The following is a 15,901-nucleotide window of genomic DNA, read 5'->3' on the forward strand; positions in this document are numbered from 1 at the left end:
ACATAAACAATATTAATTTTCACTATTAATTTTGTTTTGAGTTTTCTTTAATATTATTTTTTATATTTTTTAAAAAATAGTAATTAAGAGCTTTTTAGAAATAATAAAGGGTTTTTTCAGTTCTTTGCTGTAAAATTTCTCTGTTATTTTTTTTCTTTGACATATGCTTTGTGATTCTACTGTTGCCTCAATTATAGTTTAGCTTTTTGTTGATTTTGTTTCATTAATGGGTTTAGGAAATTGGGTGTTGGAATAGACAGACAGTTCTAGAGATAGAAGCAAAGAAAAGAATGGGACTGATACCTTAGCTTCCAGAGCAATTTATGAGAACCATGTTTTCGTAGAAGCAAAGTTTCATACAATGCCCCTTAAGATGTCTCAGTATTGCAATGCCTTAAATATCATCCAGAAATATGTAATTCTTGCTTCTTTTCTTCTCCTCCTTCTGATTCTAGCCGCATGAGAAACATTTAAATTTTCCTCCCTACTCGGCCTAAGCTTTCACAGACTTATCTTCAAATGCCTCAATCTGCTCTTCCATAAACAATAAACGTGCATGCCCCTAACCTTGAAGAATTCACTTCGAGAGCCTTAAGAACGAATCAAGGCTTTGGCTAATCGTGAAAGGTAATGCTTTACCATTTTTATCTTTGCACAGTTGAATATCACAGTAAACTTTGTAGGGATGCACTCTGAAATGGTTCGGAATTTCAGCAGCAAACTTCGATGATACCATGTAAAAATTTTCTTGCAAATTGTTGCAGGCAGCAGTCAACACAGGTAACGAAATAAAATCATTGAGGAGTGATAAGATCTACAGGAAAGTTGCATTCTGTCAGGTATGAGAGAAGCTTAATGCTAATATATGTTCTCTTTCACCTTACACCACAGCTCGTTAGCTTCATAGGTCCTTCTGATTGCTCATTTGGGAAAATTGCTAGGAAACTATTCTTTTCAAAAGGATTGAAAAATCACAAACCTTTCTAAACTCCCAACAGAGTTATGTTTGGAGTGCAGCTGAGTTCAAAACCTTGCAGAAAACTTTCTTTGTGTAGGATAAGTTTATACAACCCGGTAGGATTTGGAAGGGTTTGGGTTCTGAGTAGGTACTCGAATCATGGTTTGTTGAGCTTGGCCTTAAGAATTTATGGGTTTAAAGGAGATATATAATTCGTTGAATGGGTTACTTTTCACACTCGGCTTAGAATTCCTTTTCTTTCTCTGCAAGTAGATTCTATTTTTTTTTTTTTTTTTGTCCTCATTATTCTTTTCTTCTTCACATAGAAACGATGGCAAGATCCGAAAGGGATGGTGGTACAAGGAATGCTGATATATGTGATCCTTCTCATGGAGTAGATGATCAGGTCACAGTTGATATTGATTCATTGACCTCTTCCGTTGAAAATATGATGTCCCAGAATTTGATAATGCCTGATAAAGTATGCATCTTTAGAGTGCCCCACATTCTCCGAAGGCATAGGGAAAAAGCTTATACCCCCAACGCATTTTGAATTGGCCCCTGGCACCGTCACCATCCACTGATGGAATCTACAGAGAAAATTAAACTGAAGTATCTCAAAGGCCTTCTCTGCCGAAGATCTGCGAGCATAACACTGAAGGGGTTGATCAATTCCACCAGGGGGATCGAGAAAGAGGCACGTTCGTGTTATGCCGGACCAATTGATGTCGGTGTGGAGGATTTTGTAAGAATATTGGTAATAGATGGTTGCTTTCTTATTGAGCTATTTAGAAAGGATGAAGATAATCATCTTAGAGAAGATGATGATCCTATCTTCAACATGTCTTGTATGTTGCAGTACCTATATCATGACTTGATATTGGTAGAAAACCAAATACCTTGGTTGATCCTTGAACACTTGTTCAACATGACCGCGGAACCTGGAAACGCGACAACCCTCGCACAACTTGCCCTTCAATTCTTTCAAAACATTTTTTCATTTCATCCACCCTCCATAGATCCCTCTTACCAAGGACAAAAACATTTGCTTGACCTCTTAAGAAATTGGTTAGTTTTGTCATCTGGAGAAGAGGAAGATAGTGAAACCAGATGGGAACCTATGCCTTCCGTCACAAATCTTGTAGACGCCGGAATTAAATTGAAGGCGGGTGAGTCAAGAAGCATCTTGGATATAAAATTCGAAAATGGTTTCCTGGAAATCCCTCCATTGCTAGTTCAGGAGACAACTGAAGTCATCATTCGAAACCTCATCAGCTACGAGAAGTGTTCTCCTAAATGCACTGACATAATCACTTCATATGCCGTGTCAAGGAACCATCTCAACCTAAAAGTTTAAGCTGTTAGGTGAGGTCCCAAGATATGATTTATATTATTCTCTAACACACCCCCTCAAGTGAAAGCCCTTTGGGCTTGAAACTTGCACAGACTCACTTTACCTTGTGCTTAATTTTTATCAAATAAATGGGGATGGTGAGATTCGAACTCGTGACCACTTGGTCATCAAGGCTCTGATACCATATCAAGGAACCATCTCACCTAAAAGCTTAAGCTGTTAGGTAAGGTCCCAGGATATGATTTATATTATTCTTTAACATGTCGTACTCCTAGACAACCTCATTAACACTACCAAAGATATGGATGCACTCACCAGTAGTGGAATCATTGATAATTGGTTGAATCCAGATGAGGCAACGCAATTCTTCAACAAGCTTTAACTTGATGCTTACTTGAAAAAAATACTATTATCTAAAACTGTGCCGGAAGGTGAACAGGTATTACCGGCGCAGGTTTCCAAGATGGCGTGCTCTGTTGATGAGCAATTACTTTGGCACCCCATGGGCAATTGTTTCTATGTTTGCGGCTGCTACTCTTTTGATTCTCACTATTGTTCAGACAATATTTGCCATCATTAAATAAGTTTTAAATCCTTTGATCTTGTTGAATGTTATGATGAGATGCAAAAGTATACATGTTGGACATGCATGCCAGATAAATTTTGGTGGAACAGATTGAGAGCAGGTTTTCACGTAATCTCCACAGTGTTTTGTAACCCCTTCAGGGACTAATAATTAAGATCAGTATATTAAAGGAATTATAATTGCTTTTTGATCAAGGAAATGTCCATTTACAGTACTTTTGAGATGTACATGCAGAGAGAAAACTTCAAAATACAGTCCTCACTAAATATAGCTGCTAGCGTACCCTTGAAGAAAAGAACCATAACTCTTGATCTGATCTCCGACTAAAGGCAGGTTAGATCAATTAGCTATAGCGTTTCTTTTCCAATAATTTTTTTTAAAAAAAATTCTAGATTACATTTAGGACTTTTAGTATTTACATTTTTTTATAGAAAATATATATATACATCGTGCGGAGTGGGCTATGTCATGCCCCCGAGTCTGAATCTGGGAGGGGTTGTTAGCTAATTAGAACTCCTTCGTGGAAAAGCCGTTCGTGGAAAAGACGGAAAGAGAACTCCTTCGTCTTTATCTTCAACTTTCTATATGTTTCGAACATTCCACACTAGAGGAATATAAATTAGGAACGCTTTTCGCATTGCCTTTTGAAGGCTATTTCTTAAAAAGAATATTTTATTTATTTGATTTAAAAAAAATATTTTAAATTACTTTGACGTTCTATATTAAAAATAAAATTTTAAAAATAAAAAACATTATTTTAATATATTTTCTAACCAAAAAAACATTTAAAAACAAACACGTCGGCATATCAAAGACGCTATGTTATGAGATTTCAAAGTCTGTTTTGTCATGCCCGAATGGTCGTTTCTTCGTTGATCCCTTTTGGTCTTTCGTTGAACATAAAAGAAAAGAACTGCATCTGATGCCATGTAGCGTGACCCATGCATGTCGTATAAGATCATCGGTCTTCTTCACTTTTCTAATTTACGAAACTACCCACTGGGCTTCATTTCAACCCCTTGTCTCAGAAGTTGGCTGGTCAACTCACGACACGCGGCATCATACGAGGAAGATAACTACATAGCCTCCATTTCTCACGAGACCTTACATCAAGATTTCGATGCAACTCTTCTTTCCAAAATTTTCTAGTGTCTATATATATGTGTGCGTTTGTGTATTTACTTCATTTTCATTTTAGGACGTAGCCTATATATTTATAACTACTATTTATTAGTTCTAATCCATCAGATTATTGATGATGAATAAGTGGCAACAATTTGAGCGAGTGTTTAACCACTTTGATGAGAATGGAGATGGGAAGATATCACCTTCGGAGTTGCAGCAATGTGTTAGGAAAATGGGTGGAGAGCTTTCCGTTGCAGATGCAGAGGCAGCGGTGGAGTTTTCGGATTTGGACGGAGATGGCTCACTGGGGCTCGAGGATTTCGTTAAGCTTGTCGAGGGGGGTGAAGAGGAAGAGAAAGTGAAGGATTTGAAGGAGGCTTTCAAAATGTATGAAATGGAAGAAAGTGGCTGTATTACACCCAAGAGTTTGAAGAGGATGCTTAGCAGATTGGGCGAGTCTAAGACCATTGATGAATGCAGAATTATGATCTCTTGGTTTGATCTCAATGGTGATGGAGTCCTCAGTTTCGATGAATTTAAGGTTATGATGTTATGATCATTGCTAGCTAGCTAGATACATAAATTCAGACACAGTACACACATATATATTCATTCTTTGTACATGATGTTTTTCATTAATTTAGTTTTAGATAGGTGTAGGATGATCGATTCGTTGGATATTTATGATATAAATGCCTGATCCCCTATATATGGCATATATATTTAATTACTTCGTACGTACTCATGATATATAGAAAGATTTGTTTCATTTAATTAATTTTAGACGTTGCTTTTTTTGCAATCTTTTTTTCTCTTGCTAGCTAGTTCTTTGATAGATTGAATTTGTGGATGTTTCCTTGTTGTCTCTCCTCTCCTCGTCAACAAGTTACATAGGCTTCACACGGCCAACACAGAGTCAGCGGTGACCAAACCTATATGACTGTTCAGCTCTTCAAACTGGTCCTATCCGTGCCATTTTTTTCCACTTTTTTGACCTAGGCATGCATCAAGATTGCATGGCCCGCCATGCAATTTTTCCAAATTGGAGCTCCGCGTTCCTGCTGCATTTTAGGAAAAGGAGCACTTGTGATTATAGTTATAAAAATCGACCTGGCCGGTGGGAGGGTTAATACTCTGTGATAAAGATGGAAGGGTGGATTGTATCTAGTTTATCCGAGGTATAGCTGATAAAAACAACAATATAAAAGAGTTAGAGACGTAGTACCCTCGCAACTCGCAAGAGTGTGACATGGGGCAACCCTTTCTAAGCATGTTCGAGAGATCTTTGGTTGATAAAGAGGTGTCATTTAGTATTATTACTGTAATTAATTCTGGTTAAAAAAACTCGGTAACATTACTGGAAAATAATAATAAGTCTGTAAAGAAAATAAATAATAAATATATAAAATAAATATATTTGAGATAAGAAGATAGTCTCAAGAATTGAGTGATTTGTACAAAAACAAAATTAAAAAATTTAGATTTTTAATGAAAAATCACAGACCAACTAGTTTTATATTGCAGCACGTAACTTTCAATCTGATTGTTAGATTAAATTGAAATTCTGCGTGGAGTCTTTTAAAATATTATTTTAATTTAGATTTAAATTTTAGAATTTTTAGAGTTTGATAATTTTATTTTTTTTCAAATAAAAAAGAGAAGATTATTCATTTCATGAGCTAGTCGATTTGTTCTTCTAGGTTCATCGTCATAGAGAGATGAAAATTTAAGATGCACAGATTGTGTTGTGTTAGTTCGTTAGTTAATTTTATATATATATATATATATATATATATATATATGAACATTTTTGTTTTTTTTTTCTTATCAAAATCTAGAACTAAGTACTGTATGTAAAGAGTAATTATTTAAAATATAAAGAGAGAATATTACCATGCTTAAAATATAAGATGTTGTAATTTTTAAAAAAAAAACACACCTATTTTAGTTGAAAATATGCTTTTCAAATTAAATAGTATCTAAGAACTTATGTGGTGGAAAAAAAAAACTTTTTTCATTTGAAGATAAAAAAAAAACTCTTAAAATGACAAACTTTTAAAAGACTCATAATTTAAATATTATAAAGAAACATGATTTCTCACGTGAACTAAAAAACTAAATATCATTCATAAATAACCAAGAAAACACGTCTCTGATATATTTCGCCCTAAATAGATGGAACGTCTTCCTCAAAAAAAAAAAAAAACAGATAAGGAGATTTTGCAAATAAAAGAATTTAACAGTTTAAAGAAACCTTAATTTGTATCAATATATATATATATATATATATATATATATATATATATATATATATATATATATTATCAAAAGAAATAATTATTTTATATAATTGCATGTAAGGGTATGTTTGAGAATCATGTTTATAGAGGTCACACATACCATAATCCTTGCTCCACAGGAAATAATGAGAAGAAAAATCCATATTAAATTAAATTAAAATTAAAAGAGAGACCCTCTATGTGCACGCCTGTCACCCTCGCGGTGCCAAACCTGTCCCTGGGCTTGCAGGATGTCCAGTGGGCTGTGGGGAATAATCGTGATGCGCGCAAGCTGGCCCGGACACCCCACGTAAATCAAAAAAAAAATAAAAGAGAGACTAATCTACAATATTATTCCCTCTATCCTAAATATGGCCTTGAATAACGTAATGAAGGAGTAGAGGCGTCCAGTAGATATTGGGCCTTGGACCTCCCTTGTAAAAACTGTCCCATATTTGGGCCCATCCCATGTCCACGACCCAGCTCTTTCTCCATTGGAAGCTGAACCACCCTGGAATTTCCTGGTGACTGACAACATAAAGCATCTATAAGCTTTCAATCGCAAAGGTTGATGATGGAGATTCTTTCATGGGCAATATTTCTTAACTTCATAAATCCCTCAGGATTCTGACTTATATTTTATGCTCATCCAACATCCATAGTGATCTTTTCTCAGTGTCTCATGATGCTTGTTGTGGGCTTATGACAGCCTTTTCACTAAATTATCTCTTAGCCTTTTGTTGCAAGATTTTTAATTGACTTTGGCTCGATTCTTAATGGCTAATCTTTCACAGATTCGGTCAAAGAAGCACATGCTTCCATGGAGAAAAGCAACATCAGGAAATGCTTACCATTAAGAGAAGTAAAAAAACTAGACAATGTTTAACATTAGATTTCAAGTATTATTGGAGAAACATGGAGAATACAAAGTAGAAGAGACCTGCCTTCTCTGCTCAATTTGATGATATATTTTTTCTTCACAGAAATTAATCTTACTTATATACAGGATCCCACTGCCCACATCAAGAGGCTATGATACATTGAAACAGCAGTTGAACTAGTGTTTCTTATGCCTTGATTAGGATCCTTTAATCAGCTATTTAAACACTTGTTGCAGTTGACTTGACTAGAGGTTTGCAAGAGCTTTCACAGATTAGTATCTGCTCTCCTTCTGTGGCTTCTTCCACCAATCTCAACAGCTTTTCGACGATTTCGCCAGAAGTTGGTCTCAAAGAAGGGTCTTCTTCTGTGCAAGCTCGTGCAATATTGGCCAAAGTGGCAGCCTCATCATATGAGTAATTCTCCCCCATTGCACTGTCAATCCATTCTCTCAGCTCATCCGCATTTTCTGATAGCAAGATGGACTTGATTTTCTTCGACAGCCAAATGCTCCCTTCTCCGTTGTCGTTAGGCCTTGTTATCGGTGTTTGTCCAGATAGAACCTCCAACAAAACCACCCCAAAAGAAAATATATCTGTGCTAGAGGAAACCACACCTTGATGAGCCTCAGGGGCCAAGTATCCAAGGCTCCAAGAGGCAGGGTTGGTTGAATTAAAGTCTGGCTCCTTGGTATCATCTTCAACACACCCTGCCATGCCGAAATTTCCTATCTTCGCATTGAATTCTTCATCGAGGAAGATGTTCCGGCTCTTGATGTTTCTATGAACATAGCTAGGGTGCATGATATGGTGCATATATTGTAGGGCCACTGCTACATCAAGACATATCTTCAGCCTCTGATTCCACGTTAGGAAACAGTAGCAAGAGGCAATGAATTGGTTCTTCATGGCCAGTCCCCCATGAAGCCAATCCTTCAAAGATCCATTTTTAGCGTACTCAAAAACCAAAAATGAATCAGGACCTTCACTCAAACATGTTCCGACCACTCTAATTATGTTTGGATGATGGTGAGTTGCATCTTGAAAAAGCCCAAGCTCAACTTTTGAAATAGTTTCTGGTTGCACGCGCTTTATTGCCAAGTTCTTCCCATTGAGACGACCATGATACACAGAACCTTCGATTTGATTGCTTGAATTGAAGTCCTCGGTTGCTCTTTTGAGCTCCTCTACAGTGTAAGTCTCCACAAACACCTTACCGGGTGTGGTGTCAGTGATCTGACTATCAAAATGATTTTGTGATTCATCGAATGAGACTTTCTTGTCACTTGTAGTTCTTACACTTAAACTAAGCTGCTGAAGCTCCATATCTGCCTCCTTGCTTAAAACTTGCTTCTTCTTCTTCAATTGGATCACCAAGAAAGCTGCTGCAATAGCAATGCTTACTCCAACTACAGCTCCAGTAACAGCAATATAAACACCAATCCTCCACATCTTGGACCTTTTCTTATGTGGATTGATCACTGGAAGGCTTCTTGGAGGAATATGCAAATTGGGTTCATTAGGTTTTGCAAGGGGACCGAGGGTAGGCTTGCCACCTAGTGGTATCAAAAGAGATGTAAGAGGTACAAGGCTTGTGGGTTTAAAGGTTGTCAATGATCTGCTATTTGCGGATGTAATAGCTTCTGGAGTAGTATTGAACTTAATAGCAAGGTTTGAGATTGTGTCGCCTGCACTTACAGGATAAGAAAGCAATAGTCTAGTTGCTAGAATGAATTCAGTAGAGGATGGACAAGCACATCTCAAGGGTACCTGTAACTGAACTTTACCATTTAGATTCTCCGGTGAGATACCTGGGTTCTTCTCTCGAATGGCTTTGCAGGTTGTTAGTCCCTCCAGTGACTTAGAAATGCTGTAAAAACTCTCCCCTTTGATGGTAGTTTTCGTCACAAGAGCCTGAAAGAAGCCACCATTGCATTTGCAGTCAATCGGTATCAGCAAAGGCTGATCTTTCGGCAGAAATTCAGTGTTGGCAGAAAAGCTGTTTGTTGCCGCGATCACAAACCGATCTAAGCCCAAATAAAAGCTTAAGTTGGAAAGAGACGAGAAGTATGAGCTAGTGTGAAGAATAGCAAATGTCTTGCACTGATCCTGCAATCCGTTACTGTTACAATGGTAGCCAGGAGCATCTGGAGATGTTGTCTGGCAGCTCAACAAGTTCTGTCCAAGTGCAGAGCTGTTCTGTCCAAGTAAACAGATTAATATAAAGGTGAAAGCTCCAAAGTAGAGCTTACTGATAAGTGGAACCATGCCCATAACCACTAACTTCTACATAGAACACTTATTAAATATAAAAAAGGGCTTTTCTCACACCGAAGGGTGAATATTTTGGATCTATACAAAAATGGTGTAGAGGCAGCTATTTATTTCAAGATTTTCAGAGACAGAACTCTTGGGTGCAGCAAAGAACTTGTTTATTTTTTGTCTGATTCCAGCTGTTTGGTGACCATCTACCTTGGACTTGATTCCCTAAGCTAAGGGGTGGCTATCTATCCCAAAGTTTTCAACTGCTGCTGATTATAGTCACCACTCTTTCAACCACTTCTTGGGCTTCAAACCTGCTTTATTATCCAAAAATATGCACATCAGTCCATCCATGCATGTGCCTAATTAGACAAGAGAACTCCTGTTCCTACCTTACGTTATATCCATACATGTTAAGTATAATTAAGGTGGTGTTTTTGAGGACCTGTCTCAGAAAATACACAGGCAGTGACATATCTGCATGACAGAAACATTCTCACATTGAAGCATATACTACATACTACATATGTACATTATTAAAATCATGCACAAATATGGCAGACATTTCTCTTCTACATCAATCTGATCCTGCGTGTGACGAGCTTCCTCGTCAAATCACATCTAGCTAGGTGAATTTTAAGCATGGACAAGGCTAACTTTTCCTTCATGTAAATCATGATACTAATGACTACTTCAATGCTTTCATGATGTAATGAATTCCCAAGACAGACCATGTGAAATTATCTTTGGCAAATTAGTCGCATACTCGCATACTTGGAAGCACAACCCAAGATTAACAAATTCAAGGAGGGTTCCTGTTCATGAACCTCGAATTAGGCACATAAAGCATGCATGGAGATATACATCTATGGGGCATATCTTTAGATCTACGTATACAAAATCTGTATAAATATTCTCTTGGGATTGATCGAGATGCAGACTACTTGAGCTTGTTAATTTTGTCAAGGGAGAATGGATAGAAATGATGTGTGTTTTGACAAAGGATAATATGAATGTGTGGCGAAGAGATGTCCATGTATGGTAAAGCGGAGGCACAAGAGAGAAACTTGGGGTTGATAGGTCAACATGGCCATAGATATCCCAGTTTGACATGCAGCAATGTCATGAAAAGTACAGGCTTTGGTGAATTATCATCGGATATTATTAAGTAAACAGACATTATTATTATTATTATTATTATTATTATTATTATTATTATTTCATAATTTATATTTAAATTAATACCCTTCTCTCTTCTTCTTTTTTTTTTTGTATTTAGCATTTTTTAAATAGTGGTTATTTTTTATTTATTTTGTATATATTTAATTTTTAAAAAGATTATTCTAATTTATCTATAAATATTTTTTTATATGTTTTATGCAAATGAATTTTATTTCTTAAAATAAAAAATATTTATTTCTGGATACATTGCTTGATATTTTTTTTCCTTTTAATTTTATTCAATCAATTTTATATGATTAAATAAAAAATTATTTTTTTATTAAACAGAGTCATTGAATACAATCAGGTAAATAACCAGTATTGCGAATTTAAATATCTTAATTTACATTCGTCTCTTTATTTTTCTTGTTATGTTATTAGTTATCATTAATGAATTTGTTTTTATTTATTAACACATATGATTCTCAATTTATTTTAATTAAATACATGTATAAACTATTTTATTTACACTTAATATTTTTTTATATAAAAAACCTACATGTTTGGTTTTTTTATTAAAAATAACTATAATTTATAAGAAAACACGAATCAAATAGTCATTTATTTCTCGACCAGGAGGAGGAGAGACTCCAATGATAACTTAAAAGAACATATGGTTAGGCACCTAAATCCAGCTTATAATGCAATATAAGGCTAGATAGTAGAGTCTAGCCATGTGTGCTCGCTAAAGTGGTGTGACTCAAAAAGGAGATGGCAATTTTTTCTACGTGGATGAATGATCTAAAGAAGGGGGCCGCCACTATGAAAATTAGAGGGTGGCATGTCAATGTCAAGAGACTTTAGGATGTAGCTTTCCCAGCCATAATGACGTGCTTCACTTTTAGCCCAAGTACCAAAAATCCTTCTCCTTTCCAGATCTTAGTTTTAGTTTTAGTTTTAGTTACCTTTATTGCATTTATTGGTGAAAAAAATAGTGATCACAGTGGATTTGATCGGAGCTAGATTGATCCATCCGTCTCCGACTAGGAATGTTTAGATTTATCTCCAACTTGATTGGATCAGGTTGAGTGGAGGACTTTTTCATCCTACAAGAAACCACCGGATGCCCAAATTAATCCAGCTTGTTTAAAAAAAAAACATGACTATGTATGAAGAAAAAAAAAGATAATCTTAATAAATATAGCTAAATTAGTTAGATTTTAAATTTAATTTTTAAAAATTACTAGTTTAAATTTTATAAATTTTAAAATTATTAAAAATTTAAATAATTTTTAATTTTTTAAATTTATAAAATTAATTAAAATACACTCAAGATAACTCAAACGTATATTGGAGAGAGAAAGAGATAGAGGCTCTTTAACCTCCCGAGATAACAAACTCCCTGCCAATTTCCCTTTTGCTCGTTATGGTTTAAAAAGTGTCCGAGCTTGAATGGACCGAAAGCAGAGGGTTCGAACAAGCACGTGATAACACGTGCTGGTCACTGATTTTGTTGTTAATAAAAAGAAGAAAACTATGCATACAGTTTTATATTTGGAACATGCTTTGGCCGAGGGACGTGAAGGGTTGCTTCTCGATGAGCATGTACCAAGGTCTCTCACGTGCATTACTAACAAGATCAGCACGTGTGAGTGGAATCTAGACAATTAGCTTTGAATCCGAGGAAATTATTAATTCAAGGGAAATCTAATCTGGGAGAAGAAAAGGAGAGACAACAGATACAGGGTGGGAAGGAAATCTAATCTAGAAAATCAGCTCGGAAAGCAATTTTCTCTCCTTTGTTTTGCCACTTCTGTAAAGGATCTCAAACGTAGCACATGCCAGAGAGAAAAACAACAATGTTTCATGGTTTACTTGTCTTAAAACTTAGATGTGTTTTGCAGTAGAGAAATTGAAGACTTATTGTCATTAATTGCAAGTTTATGTGTTAGGGTAGAAAAGGAGAGATGAACGGGTAAGCTAGAAGAAAGGGTTTGCCCTCTCAAGCTCCTTTTCTTTTTTACTCCTCACGGTCACTGAACAAATCAGAGGGGAAGGAGTACCAGATTAGACATTTCACTTTCATCCTCTTACCATTCTCCTCCCTTTCATCATCTCTATCTTCATCCTTCTGCCCAAATAGATGTGTAGATGCTGTCAACTGGTAAAAGAGCAACTGGAAATATGTGAAAGCCTCAATTGATACCTTGATAAAGCTGATTCATCTAAGCGGTATGACGATATACATTTTCTTCTTATTACTTAAATTAAGATTGTTTCAAAAAAATTATCATAATCCAACATCAGCAGTGCACCTCCATTATATATATATATATATATATATATATATATATATATATATATGAAACAGTACACCTCCATTTTCTTCTAAGGCAGTTGACAAAACTTGAAGATAGCGTATGAGGTAGTAATCCAATCTAATAGAATAGTCCGGTTAAACAAAAAAAAAATGCAAGACATTTTGGTACCCGAATATCAGACAAAAGGATTCTGGCACCATTTTAACTGTAAGAGCCACAAATTTGAAGCTGTAAATAAGGATTTATTGAAAAAATTTATTGGAAATTATGTTGTGAAAGGCACATACATTTATTAACTTAATTCAGACCCTCCATGGATCTCATTATCGTACATAGTTGTGTGCACTTCTTACAGTGTTGCCGAGATGGGTAGACTTGAAAAGAGGAGATAAAGATGCCATTTTATGAATTCCAAAATGCCAAACAGAACAACGACATATATTCCTTAAACATGCAATGCTGAAAAGTCTTGTATCTGCCAGTATCAGTTGTTTTTCTGAACTTCCTCAACACTCTTTCTCAGGAGAGATATTACTTGTGCTGAATCAGGAGCTCCAAACACTGAACTTCCTGCCACAATGCAGTTTGCGCCAGCTGAAGCTGCCATGTCAATTGTTGAAGGCCCTAAACCACCATCTACCTGCAAGCCAAAGTTTCATGTGTTTTAATCAGTGTTCATGGAGAAAAGTAAAAGGCATCTGATATTTCTCATGAGATGGACTTGTCGTGCTAATGCTGAATTATAGACAACAAATAGCGATCCACTGACCTCTATATCAAGTGATGGATACTTCTTCCTTAGAGTCCGTACCTAATAATAGGAAATGAACAAAGTTACTGCAAACAAGAAGGCAGGGCAGCTACATGATATTGAATTGAGCAACAAAGGTATTTCATGATACCTTATCCATCGTTTCTGGCATGAACTTCTGTCCACCAAATCCAGGTTCTACAGTCATAACAAGGACCATTTCCACAGGATTTTCACCTTCAACCTGTAAGTTATGAACGACATATACCTTATACATCACAACAATTCCCATATTCATGTTGCTCAACATAAGTCTAGCTAACTTGCAAAACAAAAAAAATTGAAAACAAAGTAAAAGGCTAAAAGCTATTCATTATTTTGTTGCAACATATCAGAGTAAAAAATTCATACCAAAGGATAAACTTCTTCAATCGGCGTACCGGGTTTTAATGATACACCAGGCCTCATGCCCTTTGATTTGATTCTCTGGACAAGTTCTCCCCAATTATCTGCCAAAAAAAAAAAACCCGGTATAAGTGAAAACAGGTAGGCTACATGAGAAATAAGAACAATGTGAACAGCATGATAACCAACCTCTGGATACCTCAACATGAAACGTGAATCCTGAAGCGCCAGCTTTGCCCAAAGGCTCCACATAATCAAGAGGATTCGTGACCATAAGGTGACAATCCAAATATGCCCTAAATGAAACAATAACATTGCTCATCACACTCTGCAAAATGCTGGTGTGCCAAAATTGAAATAACAAGCTTAAGCAAAGGCTATAAAAGATCTTACTTTGTGTGTTTTCTCAAACTCTCAATGACTGGAGCACCAATTGTTAGGTTAGGGACAAAGTGCCTATGATAAAACAACAAAAGAACATATACCAATTCAACAATAACAGTATGAAAAAAGCCAATGCAGAAACATCAACAAACATAACAAAGCTTTTCTAGTGTTTTAAGCGAATTCCATACAAGAACAAGATAACAACCACATTTTCAAACAACAAAACCATCCAACTAAGCTCTAAAATCACGTATAACACGCAAAATTCATTAAGTGAAAGCCTGCACACGCACCAAAAAAAAAAGTCTTCTGCCCTAAACACGTGTTATCACTTATCACTCCTTTGTTGCATTATGATCTCACCTGTTTCTATATTACTTTCTATAACCATAATACTTTTTTAATAACCCATGTTCCATTTTGCAGTGAACTAGCTTTCTTTCTAATGAAATCGCAAACAAAAGAACCAGTCTTTTTCCCCTTGCAATAACCATGGCCTCAATCAATTAACACATTATTTAACAAAAATCAATTTTTTCACTCATTATAGAATGAAAGCTGCAAACTTTAAGCTCCCAAATATTTAAACCAAAGCTTAAAAGAAAAAAAGACCCAACAACCTTAAGTAACAGAGATAATACAAAGAGGAACATAAGTTTGCAGTAATGAAGGATAAACGGTTTTTGAAGGAGACAATAATTGAGGTTATACCCATCCTGCAAACACAATAATTATAAAAAAGAAACCAATCAGTTTCTTTGTCAAAAATAATTAAATCAATACTAAGAAAAATCCATAGATTTCGTTTTTTGTTTTAATGTAGAGTCGTACCATGATGTCCATGTGAAGCCAATCGGCGCCGCAATCGAGCATTCGCTGAGCTTCCGATGCCAAATTGGCGAAATCCGATGATAACATCGACGGTGCGATTTTTGCTGCCACACCCATTCTGATTTCGTGACCCGATTTAGAGGCTAGAAACGGTATAGCGGGCTCGGATTCTGGAGAGGAGTTGTTCTCGAATTTTTTTTATGGGTAAACGCGAGGAGTTTCTCAAGTAGGTGGTGGCGTAGTTTTGAAAACGGGTCCGTTGGTAAACCCAGCTCAAAATTAAGGTGCCAGATTATCAGGTTTTGACCGAATTACTAAATTATTGGAGTTCGACCCTCAATTAATTATTTTTTTATGAAATAAAATGATTATATTTTTGTTAAAAAATAAAATAATTAATTAAGTAGTTGTAACCTGGTTTTTAATCATATCTTATCAAATTAATTGAATCATTAAAAATTCATTTTATTTTTTATTTTTATTTTTTTTAACTCAGTTCTAGTTTTAAATAAGCTCAGCCGGGTTTTAAAATTATATACCAGGTGAGTGTTTTCAAATTGCTCAAATCGGAGTCGTTTCTTTTGATGATCTTTTTGACTCACC

General features: G+C 35.7%; 3 protein-coding genes and 1 long non-coding RNA gene across 5 annotated transcripts; 2 read left to right on the plus strand and 2 right to left on the minus strand.

The window, feature by feature from the left end:
* The first annotated feature begins 444 nt into the window (after positions 1-444).
* LOC133698165 (uncharacterized) lies at positions 445-2,278 on the plus strand. The gene is made up of 3 exons (XR_009843141.1): positions 445-627; positions 765-839; positions 1,285-2,278. It is a non-coding gene; the product is annotated as an uncharacterized LOC133698165 (long non-coding RNA).
* A 1,747-nt stretch (positions 2,279-4,025) lies between these two features.
* On the plus strand, positions 4,026-4,825 carry LOC133685765 (calcium-binding protein CML38). Its single transcript, XM_062106928.1, has one exon. The coding sequence runs from the start codon at positions 4,154-4,156 to the stop codon at positions 4,577-4,579; it is 426 nt and encodes a 141-aa protein (XP_061962912.1). The 5' UTR covers positions 4,026-4,153; the 3' UTR covers positions 4,580-4,825.
* Positions 4,826-7,183: 2,358 nt separating this feature from the next.
* On the minus strand, positions 7,184-9,718 carry LOC133695889 (protein LYK2). Its single transcript, XM_062117858.1, has one exon. It carries the CDS (start codon positions 9,452-9,454, stop codon positions 7,403-7,405), a length of 2,052 nt encoding a protein of 683 aa, XP_061973842.1. The 5' UTR covers positions 9,455-9,718; the 3' UTR covers positions 7,184-7,402.
* Positions 9,719-13,145: 3,427 nt separating this feature from the next.
* Positions 13,146-15,601, minus strand: LOC133673015 (ribulose-phosphate 3-epimerase, cytoplasmic isoform). 2 transcript variants are annotated; one of them, XM_062093728.1, is made up of 7 exons: positions 15,299-15,601; positions 14,474-15,183; positions 14,270-14,376; positions 14,087-14,184; positions 13,827-13,919; positions 13,694-13,735; positions 13,146-13,564 (listed from the first exon to the last, which is right to left on the minus strand). In XM_062093728.1, the coding sequence occupies exons 3-7, from the start codon at positions 14,352-14,354 to the stop codon at positions 13,409-13,411; spliced, it is 474 nt and encodes a 157-aa protein (XP_061949712.1). In that variant the 5' UTR covers positions 14,355-14,376; positions 14,474-15,183; positions 15,299-15,601; the 3' UTR covers positions 13,146-13,408. The 2 variants fall into 2 exon arrangements, with proteins under 2 accessions (XP_061949712.1, XP_061949629.1); XM_062093645.1 differs by lacking the exons at positions 14,474-15,183; positions 15,299-15,601 and having other exon boundaries at positions 14,270-14,417.
* Between the last annotated feature and the right edge of the window lie 300 nt (positions 15,602-15,901).

The sequence above is a fragment of the Populus nigra genome, chromosome 1 (genome assembly GCF_951802175.1).
Source record: "Populus nigra chromosome 1, ddPopNigr1.1, whole genome shotgun sequence".
NCBI classification, from domain to species: Eukaryota; Viridiplantae; Streptophyta; class Magnoliopsida; order Malpighiales; family Salicaceae; genus Populus; species Populus nigra.